At 43.1% G+C, this 27,964-nt stretch overlaps 1 protein-coding gene across 1 annotated transcript; it reads right to left on the reverse strand.

Moving 5' to 3' along the window:
- On the reverse strand, nucleotides 1-27,954 carry lrwd1 (leucine-rich repeats and WD repeat domain containing 1). The gene is made up of 16 exons (XM_084319811.1): nucleotides 27,936-27,954; nucleotides 25,197-25,283; nucleotides 23,072-23,306; nucleotides 22,587-22,706; nucleotides 21,214-21,360; nucleotides 20,819-20,914; nucleotides 20,219-20,638; nucleotides 19,397-19,517; nucleotides 17,831-17,937; nucleotides 16,562-16,775; nucleotides 13,124-13,196; nucleotides 12,780-12,920; nucleotides 11,173-11,276; nucleotides 10,387-10,548; nucleotides 2,275-2,381; nucleotides 1-1,098 (listed from the first exon to the last, which is right to left on the reverse strand). Exons 2-16 carry the CDS (start codon nucleotides 25,274-25,276, stop codon nucleotides 946-948), a joined length of 2,280 nt encoding a protein of 759 aa, XP_084175937.1. The 5' UTR covers nucleotides 25,277-25,283; nucleotides 27,936-27,954; the 3' UTR covers nucleotides 1-945.
- Between the last annotated feature and the right edge of the window lie 10 nt (nucleotides 27,955-27,964).

Consider the following 27,964-nt stretch of genomic DNA (forward strand, 5'->3'; position numbering starts at 1 on the left):
CAAAAAGCATTTAGAATCGAATTCAAGTATTTTCAAGACTAAATAAGAGTTGTCATACATAGTCCATTTCAGTCTTGGTCTTGGAAAGACCGGGCTTGCTCTAATAATTGGCCTCATTGGTCTTGAATTCTCGACTACAGACAGGTTGCAGCTACTGTTCTTTTTTAAATGTCTTTAGATTTAATTATTGACTTTCTTTTTGCAATAGCTGCAACTTTTTTTTGATAGGCCACTCCCATTGCCATGCCCCTTTTTGCCAATTGGCAAAAACACACAAACTTGACCTTCATGCCCAATTTCAGCCTCCTAGGGGCGAAACCTGTGGCCGCTAGAGGGCAGGGAATTGTTTTTGTGGATCGACCGACCGATCGACAGAGTTACCTATAGAGCTGCTGGTTGCAGGTTTAGGGTAAAATAAGCCTTTTTCTGACTTGACAACACATACAAAAAAACTGGATGGTGTACTTCTGTATACCATTGGAGAAGGAATACAGTTGATATAAGGAACCGTAGAATGTCCAAATATTTCAATGACAAAAACAAAGAATTGGTGAGATGTGTGAAACATAAAAAAGTTGACCTTTCTTTCATTAAAACAAAGATTGCAATAATATATCAATGCACAATTAAACAGCGATTCATCATTGAAAAATGATGGCAACAGTCTTACCGTAGATAAGTACTACAATTGAATTGTATTCACTTACTTTTTTCTTCTTTTAGAGTAGCACTCATACTCGGCAGAACATTTGCAGCATTGCCATGGCAATGACCGATCAAAGTGGGCCAAAATGCACAACAGACATTTTTCTACGAACATATTGGGCCGATACTGCTCAGCTCAGCATAGTTCAACAGTCTTTTTTTTGTAGAAGAGAAGTCATAGGCGTCTGAATTGCCTCGATTCTGGGGTAGCGGACAACAGCCTCCACTAGTCTCTGCTCTTCAGGACGACTCCACTCTCTTCCACACAACCACCATGTTCTTGTCTGTGAGGGACACCAGGTATTTGAACTCGGGGTCCATGGTTACATTGTTGATGGAGGGGCCGTCCACCTTGCCTTGGCCTTTCCTCATTGGAGACGGCCACTCCAGGACCTGGTGGGAAACATGAGCGCATCATTAGCAGGTCATCAAAAGGCATGGGGGAGGGGGGGGATTACTTGGGGAAAACATTTTGAGGAAGATACTAAATCAGGGTGGGGAAATTAATAGGGGCTCGGGGGCAAAAAGGCACATGAGAATTCATGAATTGCCCCTAAAACTGGGATTATGGGTGCAAAAAACGGCCCTGGAATAAAGTATAGAGAATGTAAAAGTGGCACAGCCAACTGTGTTGCAACTTTTGATGGCTTTGATTGCTCTATAACTGCTGTGAAATACCCTCCCAAAGTCATCCAAGCCATTAACCAAGACCAGAGCTGAAGGTGTACAGCGCCACCTAATGTACCAGAAAAAATAAAATACTTAGTAGGGACGCACCTATAACTCTTCTTCACTGCAGATACCAATTCAGAGTACTTAACTTTCAGTATTGGCTGATACAATCCGATCCATACATTTGACTCAACAGTATAGACTTAGACCATCAGTTTGGGGTCATAGGACAGAAATTATGAGAAATCTAATGTTTTTTTTTCTCCATTAAAATAGATCTAACACATGCTTCTGTACGATAAAACATTATATGTTTCTTGGTATCAGACTTTACTACTTAGCAACTTTAGCAAAGAGTGCTGCTGCGCCTTTGGACAGGTTTTTATAATAGTTGCATAGCAACCGCAGAAGCCAAGACAGCAGATGTTAAGTGCTGCTTGGTAAACAGACAGACATATAAAAAGTTGCTGAGTGGACACAGGGCATTCATCTTGTAAATCATTCACATAGAATCAAGAAACTCATTTTTTAACCACTCAAAATGTATTTAACCAAAAATATTGCAGTTCCTGTGCACTGCCTTCATGCACTGTTAAAAACATGAAATAAACAAAAAAAATTTAAACTAAATGAAATAAAAAGGCAGACTTGTCTCGTTTTGTTTTAAATGGCGTTTCATTGTTGATGGCTTCATGCTTTCATGTTATTGCACTTCGCTGCACACTTGTCCTCGATGTAAGAAAACACACATTTAATGTCCTTCAAAATAAAAGCACAGCATCAGAAATCCTAGACTTTTTTTCTCCCATGCACACATCTGCGACCCACTCAAAATGGCCCCACAACCCATTTTTTGATTGTGACCCACCAGTTGAGCACCACAGAGCTAGACCATACCTCAGTAGCAGGAACAAGCTTTTCACTCCTACAGCTGGCCTTGAGGTCGGTGATGTGGTAGGTCCACAGTCTGCCTTTGTCGTCACCACACACCACGTAGCCCGCACCTAAGAAGGAACATTTTAATAGTTTATTTATGTCCATGGAAGTACAAGCAAGCAAGGGACATAAACAGCTCAACAGTCAGGTACAAACAACACGCCTGGATCTAAAAAGTTTATGTTTAGGCCCTAAACCAACGCAACATTTAGTATTGTTATATAAGCTCACTAATTTCATCAGAGTTATATCTGAAGACAGATGCCAGTGAACTGAGAGTGGTTCTGGTTAGATGGCAGTAATATGAAGACAGATGCCAGTGAACTGAGAGTGGTTCTGGTTAGATGGCAGTAATATGAAGACAGAGCCAGTGAGCAGAGTGGTTCTGGTTAGATGGCAGTAATATGAAGACAGATGACGGTGAACAGAGTGGTTCTGGTTAGATGGCAGTAATATGAAGACAGATACCAGTGAACTGAGAGTGGTTCTGGTTAGATGGCAGTAATATGAAGACAGATGCCAGTAAACAGAGTGGTTCTGGTTAGATGGCAGTAATATGAAGACAGATGCCGGTGAGCAGAGTGGTTCTGGTTAGATGGCAGTAATATGAAGACAGATGCCAGAAAACAGAGTGGTTCTGGTTAGATGGCAGTAATATGAAGACAGATGCCGGTGAACTGAGTGGTTCTGGTTAGATGGCAGTAATATGAAGACAGATACCAGTGAACTGAGAGTGGTTCTGGTTAGATGGCAGTAATATGAAGACAGATGCCAGTAAACAGAGTGGTTCTGGTTAGATGGCAGTAATATGAAGACAGATGCCGGTGAGCAGAGTGGTTCTGGTTAGATGGCAGTAATATGAAGACAGATGCCAGTAAACAGAGTGGTTCTGGTTAGATGGCAGTAATATGAAGACAGATGCCGGTGAACTGAGAGTGGTTCTGGTTAGATGGCAGTAATATGAATATTATATGAGTGTGTGGGGGGGGGGGGTTCAGTTATGTGTATCTTATCCTCCCCGGCGTCCTACTACCACATTTAAACACAGGTGTCCTGGTGTGCGCCTAGAATTATAATAGGAGGACTAATCAGTGTCGCCATAGAAACTTTAAAAAAATGGCTTCCCCTTTACCGCTGGGAGAGACAATCATGTTGTAAGAATGAAGTAGGCGTCTTCTCCCAGTGCTGAATGTCCTCCGTGACAATAGCTGTGGTTACATGCAGGGCCGCCTCAGGGGGTGTGCGAGCAGTGCGGTCGCACAGGGCCTCGCGGGAAGGGGGGCCTCGCAAAATAATAAAAAATAAAAAAATAATTTTTTTTTTTTTTATTTATTATTTTTTTTATTTTTTTTGCGAGGCCCCCCTTCCTGCGAGGCCCTTTTTTATCACAGACCTAAAATCTAGTTTTGCTTATATGCTTATATATTTCACATTAGACACGTTTGTAGAATGTGTCTGACTTGTTCCTGGGTCTGCAGTGACATACTCACTATTGGAGCTCTGGTGCTCTGCAGCAGACATACTATTGGTTTCAACGAAGGGAGTGGTTACTTACATCATGTGTAGTACGCTGGCGTGAGTCAGCTGCGTTTGACTATTTCGCGAGTGCAGCTTTTGACTATTATGCTTAGTTATGCCAGCCAAGACGAAGAGGTCGGTCGGTCACCAAGGAACGTTGACGAAAGGCCTCTCGCTGGCGGGACAAATGGCCGGAGCCTTGTCATGATGCAGTCGGGATATAGCCATGATGATGTCGGCTAGTAGCTAGCTTAGCTAAAGGCTAACTAGCGTTAGCTAACCTAGAGACAGCGTATGCAGCCAAGATGAAGAGGATGGTCGTTTGGCAGATGAACTTCGTCAACTCCACGCGGTTGTCTCCATCCTCTTGGACGTTTGGTGAGTTTTTAACCTATTCTATTAACTCTATTCTATTCCCGCCGTGGACATCTCTCTCTCTCTCTCTCTCTCTCTCTCTCTCTGGAGCTAAACTGGCCGACTAGCTGTTGGAGTACTACTAGTAGCTAACGGTGTGTGGCCTGGTGTCAGCACCTGTATGTAGCCGCATAGCTTGCTTCTGCGTTAGCTAATGGTTAGCGATAGCCTGGTTGAGCTAACTGTTAGCCAGTTAGCTGTTTAGCTACGACGTTAGCTGCCGGCTGCGCTCGGCTGGGAACGTTCGTTTGATGCTATCAGTTAGCCTTGAGTTAGCTGTTAGCTTGTGCTACGACCATTGACATTAGCCGTGAGAATAGCAGGGGGTTCTGGCACTCTGACTACGACATCATCTTTGACAGAAGATGTAGTCGGGCCTGCACCATGACAAGGCTCTGGCCATAGCTTATTTTTGTCCCGACAGCGAGAGGCCTTTCGTCAACGTGGAGACCTGTGTTGCGGCCTTTCGCCCTGCGTTCCTTGGTGCAGGTAAGATTAATGAAAATGTCATGACATTACCCCACTCTTCCTTCCTTCCCCTCCCGAATGTTTTGTTAATAACGATGTTTTTTTCCAGGCAAAACATATATTACATCACAACATTTGGAGATACGACATGTGCTGTGTGTGAATTCATTGTCTTGGTCGTTTGTGTAGCTTGGGTAGCGTTGGGCCGTTGGCCAAAGCTGTGTGTGGCCTGGTGTCAGTAGCCTACCTGGCTAGCCTTTAGCTGTCGGCCATTGGCTCCTTGCTGCTTTGTTTTCTCTGGTATAGACCCTCTTCTCTTTGGATTTAAGTGTTGATCTTTGTCCTTTTGGATCTATGTATATTCATGTTGCCTTTGTGAAGTTATCTTTTCCTTCTGTTTTGTTCTTTCATTAAAAGTTGAATATCCTTTAGGGGGTCATCTTTGCTTATCTCTCTCATACATGCTCTCTCTCTAACACACATGCTCTCTCTCTCTCTTTCTAACACACACAGTCTGCCTATGGCGGCCTTTCTCGATGGCTAGGCTGTGCTCGCTGAGTCTGTACCTAGTCAAGGATCTTCAGTCACAGTGCTCAGGTATTCTGCCACTGTGTACTCTCTGTTTAGGGCCAAATAGCATTTCAATTTCTTTCCAATGTGTCTCTCTCTCTGTACACTGTATATTGACTGTAGAACGGGAGCTCTCTCTCGCTCTCTCTTGCTATATGTTGACTGTATCATGCCCAGCCTCGGGCAGCGCTATTATTTACGAATATGTTGACTGTATGAAAAAATAAATAAAATAAAATTATATATATATATATATATATATTTTTTTTTACCTTTTGGGGGGGGGGGGGGGCTCGCGTTTAAATCTCGCACAGGGCCTCGCATTTCTCCCAGGCGGCCCTGGTTACATGGACAGTATTTCCTCAACCAGACTGAAATAATTCAGATTCAAAACAACCGTTTACATGGGATGCTAAATAAGCTGCAAGCATGTAATCAGAATATTGCTTTTTTTTTGGTACATGCCCAGAAAACCCTACCTACACGTAGCCCCTCTTGCACTCGCTACCTATATTTATGTTGCTTATTAATCAACAACAGAAAGTCAAATACTGTTCCCAGCACACGTGGGTTCATTTTGATAGTTCTGTGCATAATTTTCTTGTTGTTTCAAAACTCGTTGTTTCAAGCCTTTCAACCTTGCTCATCGGCAGCTGTAATGTAAAGCTATGCTAGCCAGGGACCAGCAACTGTCCACCATGGTCCGTGTACTAATGTCCAAATCACAGTGAAAACAGTGAAAACAGACAATTTTTATGTCTTCATTTGGATAACGTGATGAAGAACAAGTTGGACATTCACTACAGACTGACCATCTGGCATTCAATGATCCTTTTAGCTAGCGCTAAAACGTTACATAACAACATCAAATAGCTTAGATGTTACCTAGGGCTGCAACGATGAGTCAACGTCATCGATGACTAGTGTTGTCACAATACTGGAATTTCGACTTCGATACCATGAAAAGTATCGATACCATTTCGATACCAAAAAAATTATAATAATAATAAAAAAAAAAATTAAACAAATTTTGCTTTTGTTGCTGGTTGATTCTCCTCAGCTTCTCTCTGGTACTATACGAGAAGATAAATACACTTTTAAAACCCTTTGTTTTAAAAAGTGAGAGAGAAGAAATGTGTGACTGCCACCTACTGAGCGCACCTTTCTAGTTTTGTACTAGTGTAGTATGGATGGGCTCGACCTGACGTTGGAAACGGGGTAGCGTTGTGTCGAGTTCAGCTTGTACTAGTGTAGTATGGATGGGCTCTACCTAACGTTGGAAACGGGGTAGTGTTGTGTCGAGTTCAGCGTGTACTAGTGTAGTATGGATGGGCTCTACCTAACGTTGGAAACGGGGTAGCGTTGTGTCGAGTTCAGCGTGTACTAGTGTAGTATGGATGGGCTCTACCTAACGTTGGAAACGGGGTAGCGTTGTGTCGAGTTCAGTGTGTACTATGGATGGGCTCTACCTAACGGGGTAGCGTTGTGTCGAGTTCATGCGTGTACTGGTGTAGTGTGGGTGGGCTCGGCGTTACTCCGTTTCCATGAAGGAATTATAAAGGTGGCCAGCTAGCTAGCATAAGCTAACGGAGCTAACGGACGGAGCTAACGGACTAGCTAACGTTAGCTAATAGCTTTGTTTACAAACTGAAGACAGGTCTGACGCGTCTGTGAGGGGGAGGAGGCTGCAGCAACTTGTGTCTGTTGGTCTCTGAGGAGGAGGAGGACAGCAGCGTGTCTGTCTGTCAACAACTTGCGGGAGCAAGCTAGCTGGTATCGATACTGCAGAAAGTATCGGTATTTCGGGAAATGAGTATCAAAACCGTTTTAAATATTCAGTATCGGTATGTATCGATACTTCGATATTTTTGACAACACTATCGATGACCATGACATTTCATCGATTTGCATATTCATGACAGACGCATCGTATCGTCACTTATATGCTGTCTTTGCAGTGGAAATGGCAGACGTTCAAAGTCATAACATGCGCAACATATCATCTAACTAGTGCGCAATGAATTAATTAAATCACGTTCAAAATATAAATAACTTCTCTTAAAGCACTGCTAGTGATTCTGCCTAAAGCCAGGACTCAACTCTCATTTGTTTTTGACGTCCACTCCAGCTGCAACAGTGAGGAATGGGAGGGGCTGAGCCAGATAATCAAAAAAATAAAGTAGCTATAATGACTCAATAGATAAAAAGTAGTAATGGCATGTAGGTTACTCACCCACACTACACAGCATTTACAGACATAAATAAACTTCATGGCTCATCTTCTACTCTGGGTATTCAGTAGGTGGTGTCAGAGAGGCAACTACCCATGTGACCTAAGGATAGTAGTGCCGCACTTGTCAATCATTTTTAAATGTTCAATTGCTCATTTAACACTTTAAGTGCCGAAAACGTGTTTAGGCGTCTTTCCTAGCATGCTAAAGTTGCAGCGGACGCCCTAACTCGTCTTTAATATCAATATTTCAAAAATCTGTGATCGAAATCATATTTTTCCTCCGCAGCCCTGAGACACAGTGCTGGCCTCCTCTCAACCCTCTAGCGGTTCAAGAGCGCCATCTGGTGGCCGATCGGCAGAAGCGCCAAACAGGAAGTCATACTTAAAGACAAGCTCAGGAAGATGGGGGTGGATCCCTCCTTCACTTCCTGGATCACAGATTACCTGACAGATCGACCACAGTTTGTCAGAATGGGCAACGGTGTCTCGGAGACAGTGGTCAGCAGCACTGGGGCCCCACAGGGGACTGTTCTCGCTCCGTTCCTGTTCACCCTCTACACGGCAGACTTCAACTACAACTCTGAGTCTTGCCACGTCCAAAAATATTCGGACGACACAGCGATTGTGGCGTGTGTGAGGAAGGGACAGGAGGGAGAGTACAGGGACCAGGTGGGAGCCTTCAGCGACTGGAGCGAACGGAACGGCCTTCTTCTGAACGCAAAAAAGACCAAGGAGATGGTACTGGATTTCCGCAGGTCGAAACCACCTCTGCAACCAGTCAGCATACGGGGAAACAACATTGCGACGGTGCAATCATACAAATATTTAGGAGTGCACCTAGATGATAAGCTGGCCTGGGCTGCGAATGCGGAAGCACTTTACAAGAAAGGACAGAGCAGGCTGTTCTTCCTTAGGAGGCTCAGGTCTTTTAATGTGTGTGGGGAAATGTTGTTTATGTTTTATCAGGCAGTGGTGTCAAGTGTGCTCCTCTACGCCGCTGTCTGTTGGGGTGGTAATACCACGGCCAGGGATACCAGACGGCTGGATAAGCTGGTCAAGAAGGCTGGCTCAGTGGTAGGGAGGAGACTGGACCCACTGGGGACCGTGGTGGAGAGCCGCACTCAGAGCAAGCTGCTGGCCATCATGGGCAATACCAACCACCCTCTCCACCACACCCTGGTGGGGCAGAGCAGCAGTCGCAGCGGACGGCTCATCTCCCTGCACTCACGGACTGAGCGGCACAGGAGGTCCTTTGTCCCCACAGCCATCAGACTGTACAACAGCGTATTATAGTTACACCTGTTTTTACACCTGTTTTTACATCTGTTTTTACACACCTGCTTTTATCTAATCACGCTCCTATTTTAATTTTAATTTTAATATTGATGGGTATGATTTAATTGAATTTTATCATGTACTTATTTTAATTCATGATGCAGACATAACGTGTAACTACTGTATGGGAATGGTCAATGTCTGTATACTATGTGAGCTGCGAGATACCCTGAATTTCCCCAAGGGGATTAATAAAGTATCTAAAGTATCTATCTATCTATCTATGAAGTGGTGATCGTCCATATTACTTCCGGGCACTCGCTATATGTCCCGGGACTCGATCTCGACACAATACATAGCGATCCGTTGCCAATAACTCGATAAACAACATGATTTGGACGTATATACTATTATACAACCTGGAAATAGATCCGGTATTTCGACATCCCATAATTGAAAACTGTCTTCTCCATGCTGATCGCCCAACGGCCCGCAGAGACTGGGGTGAGTTTTAGCATTTATTATTATCGTGTTCGATACTAACTTCTATGATAAACATTTGACCCACATTAGATGAATGGTATAACGTTGCCCACGGGATTATAAACGATCCCCCGCCCATCCGGTCATCATCAGATGATACGTAGAAACTCCTAGAAGCACGTCCATTTGAAATTTTTCATCTGGCACCGATCGCTATCAAACTGTATTTCATCATCAATATAATGCATTTGGGGCTATAAATCACGTTCTGGAGAAAGCTGCAGAAAGAGATGAAAACATACTTATACTTTAGACCATATTTTACTATGAATATGTGAATGAAAAAGTTTAACGTTGCTACACAATGAACAATACATATAGGACCTTGAATGGGCCCTAATAATGGCAATCTAGCAATAGAATTTAAAAAGTTATAGCCCTGCAAAGAAGGGGAACTTCTCCATGTTAAATAGAGCTGGCAACGGATGGTATATCATGAATTTAGCCTTAGGCAATCAAAGTGTTAATTAATTGTTGTTGTTTTTCTGGTAAATGTAATTAATTTAGAAAAATAATCAGATGAATTGATAACAAAATAATTATTAGTTGCAGCCCTAATGTTACTCCCACGTGGGGCAAACATGCACAGAAAGATTATATACATTCCAACCAGAGAGAAACAATTGGGAGTTTGCATGGCTATTAGGCACTAATATTTTCCCATTATTGACATAACTGATAAATCAAAGGGTTACACCACCCCTCTCACCCAATTGAGGTGGTTACATGCAGCATTTTTATTCTGATCAGGCCATTATTCCCATTATTAGTGGAACATTAGACTCCATGTAAATGCAGGTAATGGTGGGGCTGCGTCCCATCCTCTTCTTCAAAAATAAAAAAGTTTATTTATTTGTCACATACATATTATACATGCAAAACGGCAGTGAAATGCTTCATGGACAAACCCCCCCGCCCAAGTGCATGAAGAAAATAAATATATATTAATTAATAAACAACTCATGAAAACTTAAAAATGCTAGGCTTTGCTGGGTTACTTTTCCCTTGGGCTATGCAGTGTATAGGGTTTATAGGGTGTATAGGGGACTCACCAGGACAGGTGTTGAGGGCCAGGAAGGGAATGTCTGTGCTGTCCCACTGCAGCTCTGCCAGGATCACAGCAGCCACCTCCCTGGTCTTCTTGTTGGGGCGCCGGGACTGGGTGCTGCTCCAGCTCCACAGGTAGATGGAACTCTGCATATGGCTCTTCGAGGCTGGGGGGGGGGGGGGGGGGGGGGGGTGAAAGAAAGAAAGAAGGGAGAGAAAGAGATAGATTCCAAGATTAGATTACGTGTAATCTCTGAAGCCTGTACAATGAGATTGGATAACATCCTAATTCATATGATTAGACCATGTTGATGCATCAATATTTATAAATTCAAAAATAGAAAAAAATATTATCTACAGGAAGAATCAAGAAACATACATTTCTATTGGCCATGAGGTTAGATCCATACATTTCTATTGGCGTCACTGAAAATAGTCTACGTCAAATTACAATAGTCCCCTTTCAATGTTATGTCACTAAATAAACAGAAGACATGTTTCAGTGAGGGGGGGGAAATGCCACCTGCTCACGTTGAAAACAATGACCTGTATAGAAATGACCTCACGTTGAAAACAATAGGACCTGTATAGAAATGACCGCATGTTGAAAACAAGAGGACTAAAAAAGAGGCATCACATCCCTTGTCCCACAAAGCCTCCAGCTGCTTAACAAGCTTAGATGACGTGAATTTACGCACTTTAGCGATTTCCTAAGATGATGCCTTTCATTTTTATGATGCTAATTTCTTTATGATGCTTAAGTGTTATGCTAATATCAGTTGCTTACTTACCCACAATGTCGCCGTTGAGAAATTTAAACCCATCAATGGTGTGGTAGTTATGGTCTTTGTCCTCTTTCTCATAAATGGGGAAAGTAATCTCCATCTCCTCAGACCTGTGGTGAAAACAGCCCTGTATTCATGATATTTCATCGCAGACCTCTTGGTCGGCAAACAACAGGCGATTGTAATCAAATGACAGGTGATTAAATCATGAAATGACAAATGGTGTCATATGAGCTGATACTTTGAATAAGCTATTGTTAAGCTAACATGAAGTCACACCAAAGCTGAGCAATATGGTAAAAAAAATATATATATATATATCACGACACTTAGTAAGTATCAATATACCGTAATTTTCGGACTATAAGCCGCGCCTTTTCCCCCCATTTTTCGACCCTGCGGCTTATATAACAGTGCGGCTAATCTATGGATTTTTACAGCTAACGGCCACTTCCCCCTGTCTCCGGCTGTCCCTGAGCAACGACCGGAGTGTTGAATGTCCCGTGACTAAGACGGGGAGGACGTGACCCTCTTGCGCCGCCCCTGTGCCTCAAATAGATCCGCTATCAACTCTATCTTTAATCTTTCAAAATGTTCAGTTGCTATCGCTATTAGCTCTATCTTTAATTTTTCAAAATGTACAGTTGCTATTGCATGCACTCATCTGTGTTTCACCACACACATGAGTGCATGCTTACCAACTGTCCGTCTGCAACACTACTATCACCGACATCTAAGAAGGGAGATCCCCCCTTGAACGGCCCTTCTAAGGTTTCTCTCCTCCACATTGCCTGTGGAGCTTTTTTTCCCTATTGCTAGGTTTAGTGAGTTTTTCCTTACCTTCACGTGGGGTATGTCTGGGAGTGCTTGCATTCTTTCATTTATTTGCATTCATCTAAAAAATGTTTGGACCCTATGGTGTTCTTGTTCTGTTCTTGACTTATTGTTATGTTGTCTTCTTGACTTGTTTAAAGAAGACCTGTACGGCCCATGGGGACATTAACGTGTGTTGTCGGGCCCTATAAATAAATTTGATTTGATTTGATTTAGGGGACCTCCTAAATCTATGGATTTTACAGGTTACAGTCCACCACCTTTAACTCTCACTCGCTCTTCTCTCACAGGCACACAGCTGCTGCAAGTTAATAAATGGGAGCTTCCTCAAACAGCCAACAATCCCCTCTGTGCACGAACCCTTACATATGGTAATTAAACATTAAAACACCTGCGGCTTATAGTCCAGTGCGGTTTATATATGTACACATCATTCAATTTAGCTGCTGCGGCTTATATTCAGGTGCGGCTTATAGTGCGAAAATTACGGTAGATATAAATCTGCATAAAATCACATATTCGATAATCCAACTGGCGTTCCTCATATTGACCTGCAGGGTAATTGGAAGTATGCTACAGTATCAAACTGAAACTGACTGGCAAATCATTTTGTGAGAACTGACTCCAATATTATACGCTTTTTATCATTGATTTAGACAAAATTCACGCTCCTCTCGTATCACAATACATATATATACAGTATATATACACCATTGCTTCCCAACAGTTGTGATGGGAGGATCAAGAAAGGAGGGCAATACACACACACACACACTCACCTCTTCATGGTATTTTTACTGAGCTGAATGTTGTAGCAGTGCAATCCGTCCTCACAGGCGGCCAGGAGGTGTGTGTCGGGGGAGGTGGGGGGAAGACAGATGTGCAGGGCTGTGGCACTGGTCTCCAACACCAACAGCTGACTGGTGGGGTCAAACAAGGTCAAACAAGGTCCAAAACTTCAGAAGTAACCCCCATTGTATGTGTGGCTATCAATTTCACTAATAGACTTAAAAAAGATAGATGTTCCCAGTGCTTAATGTATGAAGAGTGATCAGTCTGTCCCTCTTAGTCGATTAGTTTGGTCTTAGTTGACCAAGACTTTGTTAATCGATGGTACACTCACATGGCTTTGAAGTTGTATTCGCTGTCCAATCCACCAATGTCCCACATCACAATCTTGTTATCGTAGGTTCCAGCTACAGGAGAAAAACAAAGGATGAATGGTGGAACAAGATTTATATCCCGAAAATCTAGGGATGCACCAAAAGGCCAAAAATGTGAGTTTCCAAATAATTAGAATGACCTCTATGCCGTCTCGTTGCTCTCCTTTTTTTTGCTCCACTTTTTCTCCCATTTTTCTATATTTTCTCCCATCCCAATTTCGTATCATCCAATTCAACCCTCCCTTGTCACGGACGCTGTTTCTTGCCTCCCACAAGCCGGCTGCAATGTGGACTAAGTCATACATAGCACAAGTCCCCTCCGGTACTTGAGGTAACAGCAGTCGCATCTTTTCACCTGCGCAGCTCGATCTCTCAGTGGCGAGGAGTAACGCGTGGGAGGCTCACGCTGCCCCCGACACTTCCTGATTCTACTGCGCAGGCGCACCAACCGACCTGTAGGAGTCGCTGTCCACAACGCCCGATCCCCACCCATCAGTTTCCCACCCCCTAATACGGCCAATGTGTATTAGTACGGACGACCAGCTAAACTGAAAGCAATGTGGAGCGCTGGGCTCGAACAGGCGAGCCCAGCGTCTCCAGTATTCGTGGCGAACGCCTTGCCCACTCCGTCTCGTTGCTCTCCTATTGCTGATGCGTTCAAACCCCAACCACATCCCATTAATTTCCTATGAGAGCCTGAAGGTTGTTGCCGTCAAGCTCCTCCTACTCAGTCGCTCAGACCGTGGTTCAAACAGTGCCGACAACCCATGCTGTTCTGTGAACACGATGCGCTCCAGACTCTGAACCCCTGTACTGCATCCCGACTGTACTTGACCCACAGTATAAAGACCATTACTTTCATGTGGGGGGAAAAGCAGCGTGGACGTACTGCAATAAAAATTACTTGACTGAGGTGAACAGACTGAAAATTGTATCTTATTAGATAAAACGGATGATATTATTTTTTATTGAAGATGGTAACAAAGCTTTCCGTTGGGGAAAGTTAATAATAATCAAGTCAGTGTGCCTTAACTCATTCAACGCTAGACCCGATGATAGTCGGGTTAACTCGCCATCGCTTGAGCGCCAATCACAAGTATAGTCTGGTTTTAATCGTTACTTCTTTTATTAGCGATATCCATTAATTTTCATCCATCCAGCCTGATATTATCGTTGGGAATGTGTCTGAGCTTGCAAAAGGGCAAATACCGCCGCCTACGCCTTCCAGCTGGTATTGCACCCCATTGGGAATGGTGTAGTTTCTTTTCTGGGACGATACGAGCCATGCGGGCAGGGTTTAAATACTCAGGCGAGGGGGCGGCTACGTGGCGTAGTCGGCAAGGCGCTCGCCACGAATGCGGAGACGCTGGGCTCGCCTGTTCGAGCCCAGCGCTCCACATTGCTTTCAGTTTAGCTGGTCGTTCATACTAATACACATTGGCCGTATTAGAGGGTGGGAAACTGATGGGTGGGGATCTGGCGTTGTGGACAGCGACTCCTACAGGTCGGTTGGTGCGCCTGCGCAGTAGAATCAGGAAGTGTCGGGGGCAGCGTGAGCCTCCCACGCGTTACTCCTCGCCACTGAGAGATCGAGCTGCGCAGGTGAAAAGATGCGACTGCTGTTACCTCAAGTACCGGAGGGGACTTGTGCTATGTATGACTTAGTCCACATTGCAGCCGGCTTGTGGGAGGAAAGAAACAGCGTTCGTGACAGGGGAGGGTTGAATTGGATGATTCGAAATTGGGATGGGAGAAAATATAGAAAATGGGAGAAAAAGTGGATTTAAAAAAAAAAAAAAAAAAAAAAAAAAAAAACTCAGGCGAGGGACCCGCGGTCCAGGGCTCTTTTCATTCTTGCACGAGGAAGGATAATAATGATGATCTAGCGTTGATTTCAGGAAGATTCGATAATCAGGCGAAAAATGACGTGTGTTTTGTGTATTCCACTAAAGGGCTATTATCACGTCTTTTCCTGGGATTACTAGAAATCACCAAAACTATACTCGCATTCAAAATTGTATAAAACGGAAATGTACAGATGAAAAAATTATCCGTTTTGTACATGTTGACTGGAAGCAACTCACTGATAATCGACGGGTGTATTAGACCCATAGCTATAATTTAAGATATATTTTAAGCACTCGCAAATCTTGCAGTACCCCCATTGATTAAAGCGGTGGCGTTCTAGACCTATATCGGGCATATCGCTCTGGCGCTGAATGAGTTAAGAGGCACTATGCAATTTGTTGTACATCGTTTCATGTACAATTGGCCAATTTATGATGCACACTAAATAATCTGATGAGCTTTCATGTCAATTCTGTAAATAAATACATAATTCCTGCTTTTTATGGGTATTTTTTCTTCTTCAGGTTACACCGATATCGTGATGAATTGAAGATGACATTTCTTGCACTATATAGATTATTGCAGATATCGTGTATCGTGATATTATCGTCATCAGGGGACAAATATCACCACAGTATCATATCTTGAGTTACTCGTATCATCCCATCCCTAAGGATGATACCACTTTTTCATAGCGGATACCAAGTCCTTTCAGTATGGGCTGATACAGAGTACAGATCGGAGCCATTACTATCCCTCTATTTACTGAACGGTATTGTCTTAAAGACGGTTCAGGTCTATGGACATAAATGGTTGAGATATATAATACATTTTTCTATATAATACATGAGATAATTCTAACATAAAAATTCTGCAAATCAAGTCAGTTTGCTTTGATTTCTGGCATGGTTAAGGCACGTTTCTTGGTATCGGATTTTAGCATCAGGGAATATCTCAGATACCCTATCCCCAATTCAGGACATTATAACTGTTACTTTATACAACTATTCAATTACATCAAATTTAACATAGTATGGCGGCTGGGTGGCGCAGCGGAGATTGCGCTCGTCACCAATGCAAGAGACTCCGGTCTCGAATCCGGGTGTCAACATTGCCTCCGGCTTGGGCCGGCCGTCATACTGGCTCAATTGGCAGAGTCAGCGGGTGGAAGTCGATGGGTGGTAATCTGGACGTTGTGGACAGCGACTCCTACAGGTCGGTTTGGGGACGCCTGCACAGCAGAGACAGGAAATAGCGGGGGTAGTGTGAGCCTCCCACACGTTACACCTCGCCAATGAGAGTCCGCGCTGGCAGGTGAAAAGATGTGACAGGCTGCCTCCTCGTGTACCGGAGGGGACACGTGATGCAAGGCTTCTATCCTCCCTACAACCGACCAGTGGGGGGCATATGCGAGCAACGTTCAAGACAGGGGAGGGGAGAATTGGAAACACGAAATTGGGATGGGAGAAAAATAGAAAAAAAATAAGGAAAAAAGGTGGATACATTTTTTTTTACATAGTATAACATTTTGCGACACATCTGCGACTCACTGAAGAGAAAGTTTCCTTGGCGTGGACTGAAGTGGAGGACTGAGAGGGCCCTGCGGCTGGCCCTGAACTCCCCGTACGCCATGTTAGCCCTGGGGTGGATCAGTTTGACCAGGCCCCTCTTCCCACCGGCTGCCAGGATACTGCAGGGACGCACAGAGCCCCCTGCGCTCTTGCCGGACATCAGGACTGTGGACCAGGCCAGGGAAAAGAACTCCTAGTGACAGCGGAGAAATTAGTTAGATCATACTTTAGAGATAAGTGGTTCTCAAACCTTTTTAGCTTGCAATCTTAAATATTTTCCCTAACGCACTCTCACTTCCGAGTTCGGGTACCGGGCCACGTTAGCTAAACTAACGTTAGCAAAAATGTGTTAAAAAAAACGTCTTTGGATAGCTTCTTTGCAAAGGGGAAATACCAACTGAGGAGCCAGAAGAGGAGCCTACGACCTCCAAGACACATAAAGCTTCTTTTAATAAACAGGAGTCATACTTAAAATACGGGTTTATCGCAACAGGTGACTCTTTCGTGCCGACGTCCTCTCTGCATAATATGTGGAGACAAGATAGCAAACGAGGCAATGATGAGGGCGGCGAGTGAACATTTGACATGTTTCAAACATTAGCAGGGATTTTGGAGGACTGAAACAAGCCCAGGGCAGTTATGGTGAGTCGTGTTTTCATGCATTCTGTTCTGCTGTTCATGCGTTACTTATGCACTCGCCGCGGTGCTGCATGAAAATCAAATGCCCATCCTACTGATCTGCTGTTCATGTGTTACTTATGCACCCGTCGCGGTGCTGCATTTTTCACTATCATTATATTAAATTAGCCATTGTTTTTGGTTCTGGCCCGCCATTCAATGGCTTGGGGAAAAATTGGCCCGCGGCCAAACCTAATTGCAGACCCCTGCTGTAAGCTGTAGGCATCTGTTGACTCCTGTTTGTTCAAACAAACACAATCATCTAAGACTGTGTTAAACTTGAGGAGAGGGAAACAGCCGCCGCCAAATAGTGCAGAAGGGATATAGAATTACAACTGACGGAGCGTCGTGTTGTGAAAAAGTTGTATTATGTTGCACATTATACTGTATAGTAATTGCACTGTTGAGCCCCATGGCATAGAGCTCTTGTACTCCAACAACATGTTTAGATGTTATTACAAGAATCACAAACACACTGTTATGTATATCGTTACTGTCCAAAATGCTAGATACCTCATGATATCACATTAAGGGGTAGTTTTGACCGGAGAGGGACACAGGGGGACATACCTCACATGGGACCTTGTACTTCTTCATCACCATCCCCGTCTCACAGTCAATCAAACACACAGAGTCTCCTCCGCAGGTGGCCACGATACGGCTTCCTCCAGCACTGTCTGATGGAGCAACAGAGACTCTGGTTAGTGCATCCTGCACGCTTTTCAAAGAGGACGCACCCATACCACTTTTTAGTTTTCACTACTAATGTTGATAGAAAAGAGGACGCACTGATACCACTTTTAACTACTAATATTGATAGAAAAGAGGACGCACCAATACCACTTTTTACTACCATCAATAGAAAAGAGGATTCACCAATACCACTTTTTACTACTGTCAATAGAAAAGAGGATGCACCGATACCACCTTTTACTACAGTCAATAGAAAAGAGGATGCACCGATACCACCTTTTACTACCGTCAATAGAAAAGAGGACACACTGATACCACTTTTTAGTTTTCACTACTAATATTGATAGAAAAGAGGACGCACTGATACCACTTTTTAGTTTTCACTACTAATGTTGATAGAAAAGAGGACACACTGATACCACTTTAGTTTTCACTACTAATGTTGATAGAAAAGAGGACACACTGATACCACTTTAGTTTTCACTACTAATATTGATAGAAAAGAGGACGCACTGATACCACTTTTAACTACTAATATTGATAAAGAGGACGCACTGATACAACTTTTTAGTTTTCACTACTAATGTTGATAGAAAAGAGGACGTACCGATACCACTTTTAACTACTAATATTGATAGAAAAGAGGACGCACTGATACCACTTTTGACTACTAATATTGATAGAAAAGAGGACGCACCAATACCACTTTTTACTACCTTCAATAGAAAAGAGGATGCACCGATACCACCTTTTCACCGCTGCTACAGATTCGGTGTACTAAACTCTATAGTGTTACCCGATACATGATATAGATCAGATCCATTACTTTTACTGAACAGTATAGACTTAGCTTGGGGTCAGTGGAGAAGAATAATAGAGATAGAGAATCCAATTTCTCCATCAGAGACATCTTTCTATGTGTCAAAAATGCAGAAAGTCAAGTGGCTTTGTTTTGATTTCTGACATGTTACACGTAACAGGTTTTAGAATGGAGTAAATTCTCAGATACCAATACCCTATTTTAGGCTGGCATCGTCCTGATATCAAATACCAGTATCGGCATTGGTGCATCCCTAGTGATTTCACTCAGGAAACAGGAATACACTAGTGTTTTCAGTCGGTGAATACATTTTAGAGCTGCAATATTTCGTGAGGGTGGGATAAATATTTCCATTAATTATAGATTTAAAAAAAAATTATTCTGTTTATTTATGTAGCAATTTTGGCCCGATAAATATGATTTAGCACTATTGCTATACCTGAGAATGCATATTGTGGTAACATGAAAGGAGGGTAAATCTCACTGAACCAAAACTGTATTCAAACTACTTCAGTAAATCGCCAAATAAATGCACTACTCGATTAAAACGACAGATGCCGTTGGTTTTAATTACAGGGGAAACAAATCCAGTTGGATTAGGACTTCAGACGGGTGTTTCTCACCACCAGAGAGCTCCAGTGAGGGCTGGAAAGCGCAGGCCCACAGCTGGGTGGTGAAGTCATCTGGGTTATCCTGTTTACTGTGACACTGCAGGATGTGGACGGGCTTCAGACACACCGGCTCCTGTACAGAGGGGGGGGGGGGGGGGGACCAACAGTGTCAGACTGTGGTTGCTCTGGACAGTTCTCTGGTGCGAGTGTGTGAAACTGTGCATGCGTGTAGCTGGATGATGTTGAAAAATAGCATTATGTGCTCAGCGAACCTACCCCGGGTGAAGAAAGGTTCGAAAAAATGTAAATCAAATGGTAACAATTTTTGACCATTGTAATCGGGGATATATATATGGCCTAACCATGCCCCATTCTGAAAGCAAAATCCAGAGGCACTTTAACTCATTGGACGCCAGACCCGAGATAAATTGGGTTAACTCGCCATGCTTTGGATGCCAGATCCGAGATATCTCGGGTTTTGATAGTTTTTCCTTTTTTTCAATATTTTTATTCATTATTTGTCCAGGGACCTTTCGGGAATTACCCCAGACCACTCTAAAACTACACTTATATTCACCACGGTATAACACGGGAATGTATGGATGAAAAAATGTATTCTTTTTCACATATTGAACGATAGATAGTTTATGTCAAATGGGCCATAGTATTGCATCCATAGCTATAATATAGAATATAGCTCTACAAACAAGGTGACGCACTCCTATCTTTAAAGCGTGGCATTGCTACAACGGGACCAGTCTAATGCCCGGCACTGAATGAGTTAAGGAAGCCATTTCAGACAAAAATGCTGATCATCCTGTACCACACACTCACCTTCATCTTTTTTCTGGGCGACCCAATTACTTCTCTCTGGGACAACGTATGTCTGGGATCCATTTTAGTGGCAGATCTGTTGTCTTTAGCCCGAGGTGGATCCACCTCGGGCTCCTTCAAGCCTCCCCTGGGAGTCACTGGTCTTGTAGCCTGACCTCTCGTGGGGGTAGGAGGGGCCTGTACCTTCTTGTGAGGGCTAGCGGTGGTAGGAGGGGCCTGTACCTTCTTGTGAGGGCTAGCGGTGGTAGGAGGGGCCTGTACCTTCTTGCAAGGAGTGAGCTGGAAGCGGCTGGACTTGCGAGGGCTGGCTTCAACCGAGTTGCCGTCGGCATCTATTCTGGTTCTCTTCTTAGGGGTCAGAGTTACCCTTGTGTCCGCTGATGAGGTGAACCGCTGTCTCTTGACCAGGGTGGCAGCTTTCTGAAGGATGGAAGGAAATAACACAAATAAGATATTTCAAGTGTAAATTAATAAAATACCTGCAGGCCTTCGTGTCAACCAAATATCAGTCACGGAACAAACACTAGCGACGAACACCATGACGGTTTCAATCGTACAATTTTGACAGTGTGTTAATAATGGCATCTCCTGAAATCTTACACTGCTCTCCATTGGGTGAACAGGCTCTGACATCTCCTTGTCTTCTTCCTTCGGCTCCGTCAGAGAACGGAGGTACTCCTTGGCGATCATCTCCACCTAGAAACCAGAGTATGTCAGTGCCAACTACAGACACTCGAGAGGATATCAACAACTAGGAACTAGGGCTAGGGCTTTTTAGTCAGTTAACTAGGTCTCTATGTAATGCCAGGGCTGTTGGAAATGACTTTGTTAGTCAACTATGGATTTCTTATTTGAGGACCTCCCTTGTCAGGAACATAATGAAAGACGACTTGTGACACAATGAAAGGGACCAGAGAGAAGATGCCCGAATGACTTTTGAAGAAACGTTGGAATTGTGTAAGAAAAAAAAGTTCAATTACATAAAATAGTCTTACCCTCCATTTAGTATAGTCGCTGATTGAGCTTTGTCCATATTTGACCTTCTGGCGTGCCGTGCTGACGAAGTCTTTCTCCAAGGCAGCCATTTTCTCAGTGGTGGCGGGGACTGGGAGACAGAAACCTGACTCCCACACTGTGACTACCTGTCAACCAAAGACACATTATACACTGAAACCAAAACAGCCACAAGTTCTGTGCATAATGGCTGCCGCCTCTCTGCCTCCAGACGAATTTTCTCCATGGACGTAATAACTTTCCTATCCAGTCGTAAAACAGTTGCATAGATTCTTTGTGTTTGTTGAAACAGGGAAACGGGATTCAAAATGTGGATATTAAATATAGCTTAAACCCAACAACCAATGGTTACCAATGTTCAATATCGTTGTTGGCAGACAGCTCCTTTGGACAATCTGTTAACATTACTGCTACCAAGCATAATTAGAAAGTGTAACGTAGCTCAGCCTTTGTAATGTTACTTAGTACATGTTGCTTCGCTGGGAATGACCATTCATCACTGCATCATTTATACAACTTGGTTTAATCCCAAAGTCTGTTCAGAACCTTTGTATAATGAAACAAAGACATTTAGGGGATGTCTGGTTACTCATTATTCTCCTGGTTTGAATGTCTAAGTTACCAGGAACGTAAATAAAAAACGTTCCCACCGCTGCTTCCTGTAGAAGGCATAGGAGGCATTTGGGCTCAAAAAGGGTAATGTAATTAATTACATTAAGTGTGGTTAAGTGTGATTTTTTGGGTTGTGCTTTTCAAATTAATTGAAAAGATGTACACGTTAATATCGACAGTCCTATTGATTTTACATTAAATATAAGCTACTGCTTTACGATCACAGAGACCCATGGGTTGCTACAGTATGCAGCACATTAAAATGACTATGGCTATTCTTACAAGAATCCCATCTTGTCAGGCTTCAAATTATGTGCTTGTGCCTAAACCACAGCGCTTCGGACCAACCAGCGTCCTTTGAGAAATTACAGGTGGCTACAGGCAAAGATACTCCGCTAATTAAAGTGCTGGCCCTATTCCTAACCATTTCAAAGGACGACTGCCCACATGGTTCTGTGTAACAGACAGTCTGACGGTTGGAGTTGGCAATGCCGCTTGGTGGTCATGGGCAATGTAATACATTTGTAGTGTGTAGTATAATTATTTATAGGCATGTTAGACTTTTTTGGCACTGGGATTGAGTTTCTTCATTGAACGCTTGTCCTTATCGTTAGGGCAGTCTGTTGTGTTTTATTATAAATACACCTATAGAAACAATTCCTCTGGAACCAAGGGACAGACACTGCAGAGCTCTATGAAAACAAAATCACAGTGCAACTGAAAAAACACTGTATATCCATACCCTGGTCCTTAGGTGCTCACTGTAGACATAGCGCATGTGGTTGGCAGTGGTGCTTATATCTTTCCCATCGTACACCCTTAGCTTTGGCAATAGAGTCATCAACTTGTATTTGTCATTCACCTAAGAAAGAGATATAATGTTAGCAATGCATTCCCAAAATGATGAGCAGTCACTGTATCTTTAAGTTCCAATAACACATCCCTGACAGAAATGGTGACATGTAGGTTCAAAAGTGAGTTGTTTGTCTCCTTGACAACTGGCATGCACCGTTGGCATCATCAAAATCTACTTCAAGCTCAACATCGCCAGACAAAACCCAGAAATGGGCCCTGTGATGCAGAATCCAAGAATTTATTTCAACATTAAATATAAGACATATATATACACACCAGTATTTGTATTAGTTAATCTTTTTTTCCCACTTCATATGAATTTTGTTATTGTTCATTTACTTAATAATAATTCCTTTATTATTAAAAATTCACCGTGATGTAGAGGTTATCCTCCAGGTTGAGCTCCTCCACTCCGTTGAGAGAGCCCATGGTGCCGATGTCCTCTATGGCGTTGTTGGACAGGTCCAGGGAGCGCAGCGCCGGCAGAACCAGGCCCCTGGGCACCTGCTTGAGGCTGTTCCCCGACAGGTCCCACCGCTCCAGGGCCCGGAGACGGGAGAGCAGGGTGACCGGCAAGTCCTGGCCCTTCAAACCCATTCCGGAGAGACTGGAAGGAATGGATAGGGAGTAAAGATGAAAATATATATGCGTTTTTATCAAGTTTTTGTTTATAGTGTATAGTGTGTATCCCATGATACCATTGTGAAAGAGGGCTCTCAACTAGTCTTCTTTGGTGAAAGAGAGAAAGAACAAATCTAAACTAAAAGAGTTAAGAGTTAAAAAGCGTGTACTACAATGATGTATTGTCTCAGTCACACCTGATCCGTCTACGTGTGTTCAAGTCTAATTGCTCCTGGTGATACTCAGCATGTGATGGGGGGGGGGGGGGTCAGATGGCTGCCCACTTGAGTGACCCAGTTCTGTATCTGCATGTGAACAGGCACAGTAGCATAGTAGTTACAGGATCAATTGTTCACACCTCAATGCTTTTGACATTCAACTATTTAAATCAGCTTGCTTTTCTGGTGAGAATCACACAACCCAGACGGCCTTTCTGCCATTCAATTTCATTATTCCAAATCAAAATACTTAAATAATGGGATGGTAATGGGATGGGGGCTAGAAATTACTCTCGTTTCTCTTCACCTTTTTTTCCTCCTCCTTTTTTCTGTGATTTTTCTCCCCATCCCAATTTACCTCTCGTGCCAATTCTCCCTCCCCTGTCCTGATCGTTGCTCGCATATGCCCCCCACTGGCCGGTTGTAGGGAGGATAGAAGCCTTGCATCACATGTCCCCTCCGATACATGTGGAGGCAGCCAGTCACATCTTTTCACCTGCCAGCGCGGACTCTCATTTTGGCGAGGAGTAACGTGTAGGAGGCTCACACTGCCCCCGCCATTTTCCTGACTTTGCTGTGCAGGCGCCCCAACCGACCTGTAGGAGTCGCTGTTCACAACGACCAGACTACCACACTTCGACTTCCCACCCGCTAACTCTGCCAATTGAGTTAGTATGACGGGCGGCCCAAGCCAGAGGCAACGCCGACAGCCGGATTCGAACCCGGTGTCTCTTGCATTGGTGACAAGCGCAATGTCCGCTGAGCCACCCAGCCGCTTGTTTCTCTTCACCTTTAAAGGAACATGTCACCTAAAGGAACACCTTTAAAGGAACATTATGGGAAATACCTATTTCATCTCTGTGCGTTCAGTAGAAAGCTATCTGGCTGCAAGCTTAGCACAAATGAATAGAAGCGGATACAGACCACTACCCTTGTTTAAAACTCCAGCGTTTATGGCCACAGCTAGGCTAGCCCATATCCATTTCCATTAATTTGTGCTGTGCTAAGCTAGCTATCGTCTTGTCCGACTCTGGAGAAGAAGGTAAGTGCATTTCCCATAATGTTGGTGTTTCTTTAAGGTTTTCACAATGGTTTCTATATTTAAACTTTTATTAAAAAAAAACACAATGTGGTTCTAAAAAACTATATTTTCAGAACCGAGTAAACAGTCTGTCCTCTGATGGAACACTTTTGTTTACGTACTTTTGACTTTCTATTTTATACTTTATCCATTTGTATCTAGCACTCTCAGGAGCATAACAGAAAAAAGCATTTCATATAAAAGTATTCTGTATTTTTGTATGACAACTAATAAAGAAACTTGAACTTGAAACTTGATGGGTCATTGGAACACTGTTTGAAGCTTAAGAGCTACCAGAGAAGTTACTGTTTCAACTGTTTAGAAAAGCAGTTTGTAATTTTATTAACAAACATATTGACTAATCAAAGTATCTTATCTTGGTTAACAGTGCCTTAATTATTTTCTTTTTTTTAATCTATGATAAAATAAGATAATTCTAAGAATTACATGTATGGTCAAAATGTTTTGTAAATGAACTGCATGCTCTGCAAATGCAAACAAATTCACCTCTCCCTAAAGCGCACAGGGCAGAAAAAAATATTATAATACCTTACCAAGAGAAGGAAAAAGTACTCACTTCAGGGTTTTGATTTGTTCAAGCTTGTTGGTGTTTGGAGAGCCTTTCTCCAATAGCAGTTTCTCAGTTATTTTCTCCATTCTTTCACTGTGAAAAGGAACAACAGAGTGAAAAGTTGAGATTACCTGAAGCTCTGTGTTTTTATGCTGTCTTCCCTGAAGGACCTGGCCTATCAGGTGCCTTTGGGGGAGGGACATTGTCTACAGAAAGCCCAATTTACCCAGTGAGGCCAATACCGAAACAGGACCACCACCCGAATCAGCCGATACCAATAATGATTGTTAAGAATTTACAATACAATAGGTGGGCTATTCAATCTATGAAGAAGTATCTTATTATGCCTTTGTGTAGCTCAGACTGATGATTGGTTGATTTTGTTTCAGTTAGTGATGACGTAAAATAGAATTCATACTATAGTATTGTCATGACGTGTTCTGCCTACAATATGGCACAGAGCCACAGCTCATTGGCCATGATTGTCATTATGACAATCACCTGCTATTCGATTACTATCACTTGTTGTTTGCGACCAGCCTTTTCACATGACTGTTATGGAAGGGATCACAAAATGATTTGATGTAACTGCCATGGCTGAAACTCAGATGGGAATCTTCACTGTGATTCAGTCAATGGTAAGACCCTTGTCATTGATTGATTGAAAAGTTTATTAACAGATTGCAGAATGGGTACAGTACAGTACAGCTCAATACATACAATTGTTAAGGGGATGCAGACCAGAGAAAGACTTTCGTCTTGTTTACATCAGGGTCCCCCATTTTCAATTCATCATAACATATATGACATACAGATAGACAGTACTGCTACATCTATACATTTATGACATATCAGATTTGCAAATACAGTACTGTTTGTGATACAAAAAGTGTCCAGAAAAAGAGTGTATATACATTTGACGTAGAAACTGTACATTGGAGGAGGTTGGGTGGGTGGGGTGGGGTTGGTGGGTGGGGGCTGTACATTGGAGGGGGGGGTTGGGGTAGGGGGACACTGTACACTGTACATTGGAATACTGACAAAGCCATACTTGGTAATTTACTGTACAACTGGGTTAAGACATTTGTAGGGGCCAGTTTCGAATTGCAGTCTCCCGTAGGTGTTCTTTGAGAGTGTTTTTGAAGGTGGGTAGTGATTCACATTCCTTTACAGCTTTGGGTAGGGCGTTCCACATTGATGTGGCATAATTTGCGAAAAGTGTTTAGTCCCTTGTTTGAGCCGAATCTGGGTTTAACATGATTTGTGGAGCTCCCTCTGGTGTTGTGATCGTGGTATTCACTGACCTTTGGGAACTATTTTGACATGTACATGGGTACCTTGGTCACGTAGTCTATCTTGTAGACCAGGCCCATTGCAAGTTGCTGTACTCTGTCGTCTACTCTAAGCCATCCTAGGTTGTCAAAGTGGGCCGGGGTGAGGTGGGTTCTAGGAGTCAGGTCAAGCAGTAGTCTGACTAGCTTGTTTTGAGATGTTTGTAATTTGTTTTTTAGTGCCTTTGAGGTGCTTTGGTACCATGAGGTGCAAGCATAGTCGTAGTACCCCTGAATGAGTGCTCCTGCCAGAGTCTTCAGGGTATTCTTGTTTACCAGAGAGGAGATCCGGTACAAGAATCAAGTTCGTTGGTTGACTTTTTTTTATTACATTGGATGCCATTTTGTCACAGGAAAGATTAGCCTCTAGGATGGAACCTAGGTAGGTAATTTCATCTTTCCTTGTGACAATATTGTCACCCACTGTAACCGAGAAGCCGTCGGTCTTGCGGAGTTTGTTATTTGAACCGAAGAGTATGGACTCTGTTTTGCCCATGTGTAATGATAGTTTGTTGTCGGCGAGCCATATGCAGATTTTGCCTAGTTCCGAGCTGAGGGCTTTTTCAACCTGTAACTTGTTCTTGTCAGAGACCAGCAGGGCTGAGTCGTCCGCAAACAGGAACAAGTTGCAGTCACAAGCTGACGACATGTCATTTGCATAAATTAGGAATAGTAGCGGTCCTAGTATGCTTCATTGTGGAACACCACAGCTCACTGTGAGGGGGGGAGGTAGGGTACCGTTTACCTCCACCATCTGTTCTCTCCCCTCCAGGTAGGATTGTATCCAGCTCACTGATAAACTATCAAAACCTATTGCTTTTAGCTTGTCAATCAGAATGGTGTGATTGACAGTGTCGAAGGCCTTTTGTAGGTCCAGCATGACCATGCCGCAGTATGATTGTGCTGTATGATGGTTATGAAAGTTCCAAAAGGCATTTTCCTGCGTACAGATCTATATGCGAATATGTCATGTAGGCCTACTTTCAGGGGTAAATGCTGGCAGATATGAATAATTAATTTACAATGTCATACTTTTACGTAACGTTTTGACTGCAGGCTAATATTTCAGCAAACCATCCTATGATTTTATACTTTTAAAGACACGGTTGTTCTGTTTTCTAACTGTTACCGAACCAGGCATAAATAAGAAACATGTAATTACATTGTCATCCACTTTAACAAAGAACAGCAAGGGACAACAGACTGGTAGCTTGTAACGTTAGTCACGTTGTAAAGTTATGCTCGTTTTGTTTGCTTTAACCGTAATCTAACGTTATACATTTTCAGGTTACATATCCAGTACTCGCAAATGCTATCAGTTAGATGCTAATCATAGCTAATGACAGCTAAACATTCAAATATTTTATTGTTTTGCTATTTTCACTACTATGTCCTTTTTATGCACAAGACTCACCAGTGGCCTAGGAGCAAAACTTCCCGGGA

The sequence above is a fragment of the Notolepis coatsorum genome (genome assembly GCF_963971535.1).
Source record: "Notolepis coatsorum genome assembly, chromosome: 8".
Lineage (NCBI taxonomy): Eukaryota > Metazoa > Chordata > Actinopteri > Aulopiformes > Paralepididae > Notolepis > Notolepis coatsorum.

Excerpts from the sequence above, each read along its gene's own strand:
- lrwd1 (XM_084319811.1), bottom strand. The coding sequence starts at position 25,276 with ATGGAGAAAATAACTGAGAAACTGCTATTGGAGAAAGGCTCTCCAAAC. Across the intron at positions 21,361-22,586 it reads GTGAGCACCTAAGGACCAGG|GTAGTCACAGTGTGGGAGTC; the intron begins GTATGGATATAC and ends TTTGGTTGACAG. Across the intron at positions 16,776-17,830 it reads AGTACAAGGTCCCATGTGAG|GAGTTCTTTTCCCTGGCCTG; the intron begins GTATGTCCCCCT and ends CGCTGTCACTAG.